Source organism: Hemicordylus capensis, chromosome 2 (assembly GCF_027244095.1).
Source record: "Hemicordylus capensis ecotype Gifberg chromosome 2, rHemCap1.1.pri, whole genome shotgun sequence".
NCBI classification, from domain to species: domain Eukaryota; kingdom Metazoa; phylum Chordata; class Lepidosauria; order Squamata; family Cordylidae; genus Hemicordylus; species Hemicordylus capensis.
This window is the reverse complement of record NC_069658.1, coordinates 188,145,604-188,157,359: the sequence shown is the minus strand read 5'-3', so window position 1 is coordinate 188,157,359 and position 11,756 is coordinate 188,145,604. Positions and strand designations below refer to the sequence as shown.

The window sequence follows — 11,756 nt, the reverse complement described above, 5'->3', positions numbered from 1 at the left end:
TGTTTTGAATTATTATAGCAATGGTTTATAGGTACAGTTAACGTGAACCGCACAGACAGGTAAGCAGGAAGTCAATATTTACTTAATTGTAAAGCTATTGTAAGAGCCAATAAAAACTTTAAAATGGAAATGAAATAAAATAAAACAAAACAAGAACACCACAATGTTTTGTGGCAGATGCTGTGCTGGGGTTGGATAAGAAGACCTGCTCTTCCTCTGCTAAATATGATATAGTGTATAAAATATCAACGGTGTTCCCAAGTGGGATTTTCAGGGCAGACTGTGTCCCTTTTTCTTTGAGGAAAGCTTTGATGGTTGCCCACCATTGTGCCGTGTTCTCCAAAGATCCATACTCCCCTGCCTGGGTCTGACAAACCCACCCTCCATCTTTGATCACCCAGGGTTGCTTCCCATCAGGGTTTGGTGTCATGTGGCTTCCCTAAAGCATTCCTTAGCTGCTCCAGAGCTCTCCGGAGGGCGGCTTTCATGTCTGCATTCCGCAGACTATAGATGAAGGGGTTGAGCATAGGGGTCACCACTGTGTACATGACAGTGGTCACCTTGTCCTTTTCTCCAGAGTAAGTGGAGAGGGGCCGGAAGTAGACCCCAATGGCGCTGCCATAGAAGAGGGTGACCACAATAAGGTGGGAGGCACATGTTTGGAAGGCCTTGCTCCGGCCTTGGGTGGAGGGCACCCGGAGCACGGCTTGGACGATACGAACGTAGGAGACGAGGATGAGGAGGAAGTTGCCAATGATGATGGTGCCACCTTCAAAGAAGCTCAGCATCTCACTGAGGCGCTTATCAGAGCAGGCCATCACGATCAAGGGCTGGAAGTCGCAGAAGAAATGGGGGATGAGGCGGTTGCCGCAGAAGGAGAGCCGGGACATCAGGATAGTGTGCATTAGGGAGTGGAGGTGGGCCAGAAGCCATGCGACCAACACCATGAAGCGACATCGTGTTGGGTTCATCACCACAGGGTAGTGTAAGGGCTGGCAGATCGCCACAAAGCGGTCCAAGGCCATTGCGCCCAGGAGGAAGTTCTCGGTGATGGCGAAAGCCATGAAGAGGTACATCTGGGCCAGGCAGCTGGTGTAAGCAATGTTCTTGTGGCCGGTGCGAAGGTTGTGCAACATTTTGGGGATGGTGGTCGAGGTGAAGCAAACATCCACCAAGGAGAGGTGACTGAGGAAGAAGTACATGGGAGCATGCAAGAGCTGGGCATCGGAGCGAATCAGGAGGATAATCAGCAGGTTCCCAAGCAGGTTCAGCAAGTAGAGAATGAGGAACACAGCCAAGAGGATGTGCTCTTGCTCTGGCTGGCTGGCCAAGCCCAGCAGGACAAAGTCAAAGTGGCTGGTGTGGTTCTCCCTTTCCATGGGTCTGGGAAGAGACAAACACAGAAAACTGCTGAGGGCAGGCACAAAGTGGACATGTGTGCCACTCTCCTACAGTGCTCCCTGTAACACTGATTCCCAGACATTGTTGACTACAACTCCCATAATCCCCAGCCAAAGGCCAATGCAGCCTGGGAGTAGTCAATAACATCTGGGAATCCCTCTTACAGGGGGCACTGCTCTCCTACCTATTTCAATCCATGACCCATCCTTCATCATGTAACCACTATGGCCACATTTCCATTCATTCCCCATCCAAGCAAGGGGTGCTCAAACACACAGCCCATTAGTGAACAGCCATAGCTCATTGGCAGAATACATGGTTTGCATGGGCACTATCTCATAGGCAGTCTTGAGCACTGGGGCTGCCAACCTGAGCCTCTACAGATGTTGTTGTGTGGCAGCTCCTGTAACCCACAGCTACAATGGGAGTCCTAGTCCAAGAACATCTGCAGAGCCTCAAGCTGGCCACCCTTGCTCTAGCATCTCCAGTTAAGGGCCTGGAGCACACTCTGCGCCAATGGAGAGCCAGTGCTGGGCAGACGAGACCAGCAGTCTTCAATAATTTTCGATCAGGACTGTAAGCTCAAGGTGAGGAGAGGAGAGCTGGTCTTGTGGTAATAAGCAGCATGACTTGTCCCTTTAGCTAAGAAGGGTCTGCCCTGGTTGCATATGAAAGGGAGACTAGAATTGTGAGCACTGTAAGATATTCCCCTCATGTGATGGAGCCGCTTTGGGAAGAGCATCTAAGTTCCAAGTTCCCTCCGTGGCATCTCCAAGATAGGGCTGAGAGAGATGCCTGCCTGCAAGATAAATAAATCAATGGTCTGACTCAGTATATGGCAGCTTGCAATGTTCCTATGTGACATTTCCTTCCTTCCTTCCTTCCTTCCTTCCTGTATTGTTCAATTTTTATACCACTTTTCATAAGACATCCCAAGGCAGTTTTCAAAAATGCAATAAAACTCCATAAAAATCACATATAAAACCTTAAAATCAGTTGCAGTAAAAACCACAACCCCCCCCCAAACACCATAGAAAAGACAGAAGCAGGAAAGCTGAGAGACCCCAGCAGTCCCTAAGGGGAAAAAGTTTGAACAAATAAAAAGGTCTTTAGTGGTTGTTTTTTAAAGCAGCCACAGATGTCACAGCATGGATGTTCACTAGAAGAGCACTCTAGAGCTTGGGGGCAACAACGGAGAAGGCCCTGTCCTGCATGGCGGACAATCTAGGCTCTCTCAAAGTTGGCACGTGGAGCAAAGGCCACTCTGATGATCTTGTTGGGCGGGCAGAAACCCTTGCGAGCGGTCCTTCAGGTCTCCAGGGCCCAGACCATTAAAGACATGATGAGACCCATGTTTAGATTTAAAAAACAAACAAACAAAAACTTTATATCAAATTTTCTCTCCCCCACCCTCATTCTCCTACTCTCTCCTTCTGTCTATTTCTCCTCTTCATCTTTTTTCCCTTAACTTTTTTGTGTGGCTACAGTTCAGCATAGAATTAGGCTTAATTTTTTAAAAGAGAGCTTTGTTCTGTAAAACTATGATGCCATCTTGTCTTTTCTGTATCCAGAGGCGTATCTAGGGAAAAGAGCGCCTAGGGCAAACACTGAAATTGCGCCCCCTGTCCAAGCATCTGACACCCATCTTTCAGATAACTTTACCATAATATCAGCTCAAAAATACAAGTCAAGCTCGTTAATCTTTTAATATTTCAAAAACTATTTAGCAGTGGACTTAACCAGACTAAAAAATGCTGGAAAACTACAAATTTCAGTATGTGGGGGCTCATGAAATACCCAAATACTATGTGGAGGTGTACTTGGAAAACTAAACAGAAGTGCCTATCTAATTCTCTACTATGCATTGTAGCATCACCATTACATAAGTTTTAAAAATCAATGGAGAATTTGACTTTTCCCAGATACTCTGTAAATAATTAAAGGATATGCAGAGTAAACTGTGTCACTGCTTGGAATATATTCTAGTCTTTCCGAAAGACAGTTAAAATGAGAGAAAGAGAGCAAGAAACTCCCAGTGGGCCTTAATATTAAGGGTTTCACACTGATTCAAAGACAAACTCACCATTAATAGCCATATTAGCAAGACATCACATTTAACTCACTTATCACAAGAAGCAAAGTAAGAGCAAATGAATACAATCCTAGCTCTTAAGCGTCAGCTCAGTATTCACAAGCCCTGATTCTCTGTACATAGTGCCAATCTGAATATGTGTACAGTGTCTTATATTATATTTTTATTATTATTATTTTTACCTGTAGCCCCTTTGGGGGGCTTCCTAAAGGCTGGGTTTTCTTGCAAAGATTCCCCCTCACCCCGCTGGCCTTTAGGGCCTCGCAGGGACCATTTGAGCATGTGCAGTGGCCATTTTTAAAAATAATCTTTTTTTTAAAAAAAGGCCACTGAAAACAAAATGGCCACTGCACATGCTCAAATGGCCTCTGCAAAGCCTGGCATGACCTAGAGCCTCACAGAGGCCATTTGAGCATGCACGGTGGCCATTTTGTTTTTGGCAGCCATTTTTTAAAAAAAGATTAATTTTACAAAATGGTGCCCCCCTTCAAGTGGCGCCCGGGGCACGTGCCCTGCCTGCCCTACCCCTAGATATGCCCCTGTCTGTATCCAGTACTTGTTAAAACTGATTGTCCATCCAACAATCATTTTAAGTTTCCTTCCCGACCTTGGTTTGACCGCGACTGTTTGCTTGCAAAGAGAAATGCGCTAAGGGCCTTTAAAATATATATGGCTGAGCCTACAAGGGTGAGGGCACAGGAGGCACATCTCACAAGATCCCAATACAAGAACCTCCTAAAGGAAAAGAAAGCCTAGGCCACTAAGAATAACTGGACAGAACTAATAGAGGCGGCTAAATCAAAAAATCAGGTCAAATTTTGGAGGTTAGTTTACCCTGTTTTAGAGAGAACGCCCTCATCACGAACATCTTTTATTCCCCCGATACTTGGGAATACCATTTCTCTCAATTATACGAGAAGGCTGATTTTTTTGTCATTTAATACTGACTGGATGAATGACAATCTTCCAAACTGGAACCCAGTCTCTTGTTCAGAGGTTCAAAAGCTTATTAAGCAATTTCAAAATGGCAAAGCCCCTGGAAGTGATTTCATTTCTATTGATGCTTTAAAGGCAAATTTAGACTGGTGGGTCCCTGTTCTTGCCTCTTTGTTTACTTACATTGATAATACCACCAAAATTCCAACCGATTGGGGCCTTGCAATAATAATTCCTATTTATAAAAAAGGTAGACAAGAGGATCCGGCAAATTATCAGCCCATTAGTTTATTTAACGTAATTAGCAAAATCTATGCAAGACACTTACTTCTTAAACTTTTGGATTAGATTGATGCTAATAATATTCTGGCTTTGGAACAGGCGAGCTTTTGGGATGTACGTTCCACCACGGAACACGCTTTCATTTTACAATCCTTAGCGGAAAAGTATACCCAAAGACCGGGTTCTGCTTTCTATGTAGCTTTTATATCAACTTAAAATCAGCTTTTGATTATGTCCCCAGAGAAAGGCTCTGGCAAAAATTGATAGAGCTCAAAATTGACAAATGTCTTCTCATGCTAATTGTTGGTTTACACATGCTCGCTTGAAGGTTTGATGCAACTTGAGTGGCCTTCTATCCTTGCAGATTCCAACGTTTAGAGGGGTGAAACAGGGATGCATTCTTGAGCCCATTTTGTTTAACATCTACATAAACTTGGTGGTCTCCTGCTTGTCTACCCCCTCTATTCAGCCCCTGAAACTAGCAAATAGGACTATAACCATATTATTATATGCATGTGACATAGCCATCATGTCATCATTTATGTATTATTTCTCTGTGTAAACCACCCAGAGCCATTTTTGGAAGGGCGGTATAGAAATTGAATTAATAATAATAATAATAATAATAATAATAATAATAATAATAATAATAATACTGTGTAAATAAAATAATAATAACTGGCTGCGCAAGAACAGGCACTAAGAACAAATGCAATAAGAGCAAAAGTAGAAAAGTCAACAACAAACAGCAAGTGCCGCCTTTGTAAAGAAGCAGATGAAACAGTGGACCACCTAATCAGCTGTTGTAAAAAGATCGCACAGACTGACTACAAACAAAGGCATGACAAGGTAGCAGGGATGATACACTGGAACATCTGCAAAAAATACAAGCGACCTGTAGCCAAACATTGGTGGGACCATAAAATTGAAAAAGTTGAAGAAAATGAAGATGTAAAAATATTATGGGACTTCCGACTACAAACAGACAAACATCTGCCACACAATACACCAGATATAATTGTAGTCGAGAAGAAAGAAAAACAAGTGAAAATAATCGACATCGCAATACCAGGGGATAGCAGAATAGAAGAAAAAGAAATAGAAAAAATAACCAAATACAAAGATCTACAAATTGAAATTGAAAGGCTGTGGCAGAAAAAGACCCAAATAATCCCAGTGGTAATTGGCGCCCTGGATGAAGTTCCAAAAGACCTTGAAGAGCACCTCAACACCATAGGGGCCACAGAAATCACCATCAGTCAGTTACAAAAAGCAGCTTTACTGGGAACAGCCTATATTCTGCGACGATATCTATAACAACTGACAATAAAATTCAGCTATTCCAGGTCCTTGGGAAGGACTCGATGTCTGGATAAAACAAACCAGTCAATAACACCTGTCTGACTGTGTAAACAAGAAAATAATAAGACTGTGTAAATAAAATAATAATAATAATAATGTTGCAGATGCCTATAGGTCTAAAACATGCCCTTAGACTCTTTACATCCTTCTGCGCCAGCAAACTAACTGAAATACATTACTGCAAAATGAAGGTAACGGTTTTTGCCAAGCGCCCAAGGCTGCATAACTGGCTCATGAACGGACATAAAATCAAACAGGTGAACTCTATTAAATATTTGGGTATAGTCTTTCACTCATTGGGTTCTAGGAATGCCCATTTTAATTCAATTAGGCATACTGCTCAACATCATAAACAAAATTAAATCATCACTCCACAAGAGGGGTATTATTTATTCCTGCTACAATTAGGCTTTTTACTGCCAAAGTGTATCCCTTACTTTTATATGGCACTCAATTGGGGCCTGTTAACAACTTTTGTCCCTTTAGAAGCCATACAAGCTAAGTTTATTAGACACATACTGTAAATCCCTCACTGACTGCCAAATGCAGTAATTAGACATAAGGAGGGACTTATTAGGCTTGAGTCATGTTATTGGCATTGTATTATTCTGTTCTGGCTAAAACTGGTTTTTGTTCAAGGGGGATTAGCCTCCTTAATAATGATGGTTGGTCACAAATTTAAATGGAAGTCTTTGGTCATAAATAAATTAACTTATTATGGACTTTCTCCAGTTGAACTAATTGACCTAGGACTAGATCAGAACATGAAGATGGTTAAACAACGCATTTTAGATATAGAACTACAGGAGGAATTGGCTGGCCTCAAGAGTGGTGTGTATGTGGGACTTCCGATTGGACTGCCAACGCAGCTGCATGCTCCTCTGTTGTGGGGAGAATGAGGAGAAGAGATTAAGGGGGTTTTGAGGCTTCAACCCCCCCCCCCATGTCACCCTAGATTAAAGGGTTGACCTAAAGATAAACCACTGTCCCCCTTTTGCCAGCTCCTTAAATCAGAGTTGTGCCGAAGGGTGCAATTTTGATTTAGGTAAAGAGCCGCGGGGGCCGGAAAATAATCAAGCTGACTTCTCCTGCGTAAATCTTATAGACCGAAGCTGGCTGGCAGCCAATTTCTACGGCTTGGATTTAATTAATTGCTAAAGTTCAAGAAGCTCACCTTTCAACGTGACTGATGATAACTTGCCGGAATTCTCCCTGCGTTTGTTGGAAAGATATCACAGAACTACAAGTTGCGGCTGTAAGTTCTTTTTGGCTATAATTAAGGAGAGGAATCCAAACTTCTTGCTAAGTGTTTAACCGATATTTAAAAGCTTTCAGAATTTGGAAAAAGATCTTATTAGTGGAAATCACTCCCCCCCCCTTTTAATTTTTCTATTACTGTTGGAAAAGTTAAGGCAAGAAGAGACATCCTGTTTGCCACTGAAGCTGTCTATTATTAATTTATCCAACCACAGCAAAGAAAGGCGTTTCACACCACCGTGAGAAAATTGAACTGCCAGTGATAAGATACAGGAGTTGTGCTACAGAACTGTTTATGTTTGGAAAATAACTACAGGCTTTTACTTTCTCTTTTGTGATCAAGGACATTAAACCCTGCTGAGAAAGTGCTCTACTCCTTTCTCCCTCCTCTGAGAAAGGGGAAGGAAGAGAAAAGAATAAGAAAGAAAGAAAGAAAGAAAGAAAGAAAGAAAGAAAGAAAGAAAGAAAGATAATGCAAAAAAACCCACACCAAAGTCAGACTTATCCACAGTCCAGGAAACTTTCGCTTCCAAGTCCAGGTGCAGGGGAAGTTAAAATGTCTGCAAATTTGGACCAAACGCTCACAGAGATGAAACAAATACTCCAGTCAAAGGCTAGTGCTCTACAACAAGTTACTTCTGATATTCAACAAATTAAACAAGATACACAGACATTAAATGATAGGACATCAAATATTGAAGAAACAGTTAAGAAATTAGCACAAGATAATAAAGAATTCAAAACAAGGGTTGATACTTTGGAAAGTGAAGTGGGGTCACTGAAGGATGACAAGGAGAAATTATTGGATCAAATGGCATTGTTGGAACTTAGACAAAAAGAGAGATTTTTAAGGTTCAGAGGCATTCCAGAAAGAGCTGGCCAAAATATCAAAAAATTGCTTGGAGAGGAGCTTGCATTACTTTTGGGAATTTCAGTTGAAGAGATGGAGCCACAGATTGAGACAGCTTTTCGTTTAAACTCGGATTTTGCTACAAAGAATTAATTAATTAAAGATTGTCTGGTCCAATTTACTTCAAAGGCAATTACTGAGAGAATTGTTCAGGCTCATTTTGCTACAGCTCTTACCATTGAAACTCAGCAGATAAAAATTCTGAAAGAAATACCAGCCAGAATTCTAAGGAAACGTAAGGATTATAAATTTTTGACAGATGCCTTGAATTCCAATGGAATACGTTTTAGGTGGGAATTACCAGAGGGAGTTTCTTTTTTCTATAAGGGTAAGAAGAATAGATTTACTGAGCCTCTCAAAGAGCAAGAATTCTGGCGGAAATACAAAAAAACCTTATCTTCTGAGCATCCAGCTCCCTCAACACATAATTCAAATTAGACCAAAAATGGCTAACAGAGATTATAAGATTCTCTCTTGGAACATTAATGGGTTAAACTCAAAATCAAAAAGAAATAGAATCTTTCACTTTCTTAAGAAACAAAATTTGGATATAGTGTGTTTACAGGAGACACATATTAGAAAACAAGATAAAAAAATTTTAGTTAACAAGGCTCTTGGACAAGAATTTGTTTCCTCAGACAAGAAAAAAAGAGGGGGGGTAGTTTTTTATGTTAAACAACAATTTGAACCTAAATTGATTTTCAAAGATGAAGAAGGTAGGCTACTAGCACTGGAAGTTCAAATATCTGGTATTAAAACGGCGATAATTGGAATCTACACCCCTAACGAAAAGAAAGTGGATTTTTATAATTATTTGGATCAAAAGATGGCTGAGTTAGCGAATGTTAACTTGATTTTATTGGGAGACTTTAATGGTGTTGTCTTTACATCTTTGGACAGAAAATCAGATATATTGGTAAGGAACTCACAAAGCAGACTTCCTAAAGTATTCTTTGATTTAGCAGAACATATGGACCTTTATGATTTGTGGAGAATTAAAAACTCAAATGCAAAAGAATATACTTATTTCTCTGAAAGGCATCAATCGCATTCAAGGCCCTAAAATTGGGAAACAGGATTACAAGCTTAGAGCCTTTGCGGATGATATTGTACTTTTTTTAGAAAATCCTATGGACAAAATTGAAAGGCTCCTGGAAAAAATACAACAGTTTGGACAGTTGGCCGGATTCTATATAAATAAGGCCAAAACTAAAGTTTTGACTAAAAACATGGATCAGAAATCTAGGGACAGACTTTCTGAAATAAGTGAACTGAAAGTGGAGAAGAAAGTTAAATATTTGGGGGGTCTGGCTAACAAACAATAATTCTTTGTTGTTTATAAATAATTATGTTAAAATATGGAATACAGTGAAAATTGATTTACAAAGATGGTCTAAAATGAATCTGTCTTTAATGGGAAGAATCTCAGTGGTGAAAATGAATGTCTTACCTAAAATGTTATTTCTCTTTCAGACTATCCCTATAATCAATACTTTAACTTGTTTTAAGCAATGGCAGAAAGATTTAACTAAGTTTGTATGGCAAGGGAAAAGACCAAGAATCAATTTTAAGAATTTAACTGATGCAAAGGAGAGAGGTGGTCTTACTTTACCAGATCTAAGGTTGTATTTTGAGGCTGTGTGTTTGACGTGGTTAAAAGAATGGATAACATTAAGAAACCATAGAATACTGGATTTGGAAGGATTTGATAGGCGATTTGGATGGCATTCTTATCTGTGGTACGAAAAAAGCAAAATACATAAAGATTTTTTGAATCATTATGTGAGAAGGAGCTTAATGAGGGTGTGGCTAAAATATAAAAATTGGTTGGAACCTATAACTCTGTTGTGGGTATCTCCAACTGAAGCCTTATCGCATAAAGAAGTAAATATGCAAAGGTATTGGGGTACCTATAGGGATTTGTTATATTTCCAGGAAAAGGAATGTAAGTTAAAGAGTTTAACTGAAACGCAGAACTTGGTTAAAGATTGGTTTCATTATTATTAGTTAAATGAAATATATAAGAAAGACTGTAAAGTTGGATTTGTGGATCAGATTTCAAGTTTTGAGAAGGAATTATGTGAAAATGATGAAAAATTAATTTCTAAAATGTATAAACTGTTACTTCTGGAGGAAACAAGAGAGGAAGTGGTTAAAACGGTTATGATAAAGTGGGCTCAAGATGTGGGGCATAATATAGCAATGGCAGCCTGGGAAAAACTATGGAAAACTGACTTAAAATTTACTGCATGTTATGCTTTAAAAGAAAACTATTATAAAATGATGTATAGATGGTATCTGACACCAAAAAAATTGGCATTGATGTATAAAAATGTCTCAAACAAGTGCTGGAAGTGTGGATATTCTGAAAGTACTTTTTTCCACATGTGGTGGACCTGTGGGAAGGCTAAGGCCTATTGGGGTATGATATATATTGAGTTAAAGAAAATATTCAAAATGACATTTCCTAAGAAGCCAGAATCCTTCCTGCTGGGAATAACACAAGGAGCAATTTCTACAAATAATTTGACATTTTTTATGTATGCTACTACAGCGGCTAGAATAATATATACACAGAAATGGAAAAGTAATGAACTGCCTTCAAAAGAAGATTGGTTGATAAAAACTTTGGAATATGCGGAGATGGCAAAACTTACAACACTGATAAGAGATCAAAATTTAGAATGCTTTAAAGAAGATTGGAAACCTTTTTTGTTGTACCTAAAAAATTATTTTCCTACTATGGATCTTACAGCAGGATTTAAATTTAGAAGAAGAAAGAAGGGGGGGGGAAAATAATGCAGGTTGGGTAGATTAATTGTTCTTTTAAAGGTTTAAATTTGTGTTTTGTACTTTTATTATAGCAAGGGTAAATTTTATAGTTGGATGTCTCACGAAGAGAGGTGCGCGGGAAGTCAATTTTTGTCTATTATGTTTGTTATGATTACTATTGTTAAAACCAATAAAAATTGAATTTGCAAAAAAAAAAGAAGAGTGGTATGTTTGTGTGTGTGTGTGTGTATATATATATATATATATATATATATATATATATATATATATATATATCACACCAAACTATCAATTTTAAACCAGCAGAATATTTAAGTGAGATATCTCTGCCTAAAATTTAGATGTGCCCTCACTTTAGCGCGTGCTAATGCACTATCTACGGCGGTTCTTGAAGGCAGGTTTGGAGGGATAGCTTTTTCCTCCTGACTGTGTCCATGTGGCACTGGACATAGTGCCATGGAAACCACTTCACATGTTATCCTATATTGTGCTTTCTATAAGGATATGCATTTAAGATTAATTTCCCCTCTATTGGAAAACCTCCCTGGACGTCCTGATGACTTTTATTTAATTTTTTTTATTAGCAAACACTAATAAGGAGATTATTTGTAGAATGGCTAAGTTTTGTTATATTGCCTGTAAAATGTGTTCTGTGTAACGGTATTCTTTAACTGGTCAATAACTGAAATAAAATTTATCTATCTATTCATTTTTCTGAACTAT

The 11,756-nt window shown here is 39.4% G+C and overlaps 1 protein-coding gene across 1 annotated transcript; it reads right to left on the bottom strand.

Annotated features, from left to right (window-relative positions):
• Positions 1–413: 413 nt before the first annotated feature.
• LOC128343729 (olfactory receptor 1E5-like) lies at positions 414–1,379 on the bottom strand. The gene has a single exon (XM_053293163.1). It carries the CDS (start codon positions 1,377–1,379, stop codon positions 414–416), a length of 966 nt encoding a protein of 321 aa, XP_053149138.1.
• Positions 1,380–11,756: the final 10,377 nt, after the last annotated feature.

Excerpts from the sequence above, each read along its gene's own strand:
- LOC128343729 (XM_053293163.1), bottom strand. The coding sequence starts at position 1,379 with ATGGAAAGGGAGAACCACACCAGCCACTTTGACTTTGTCCTGCTGGGC.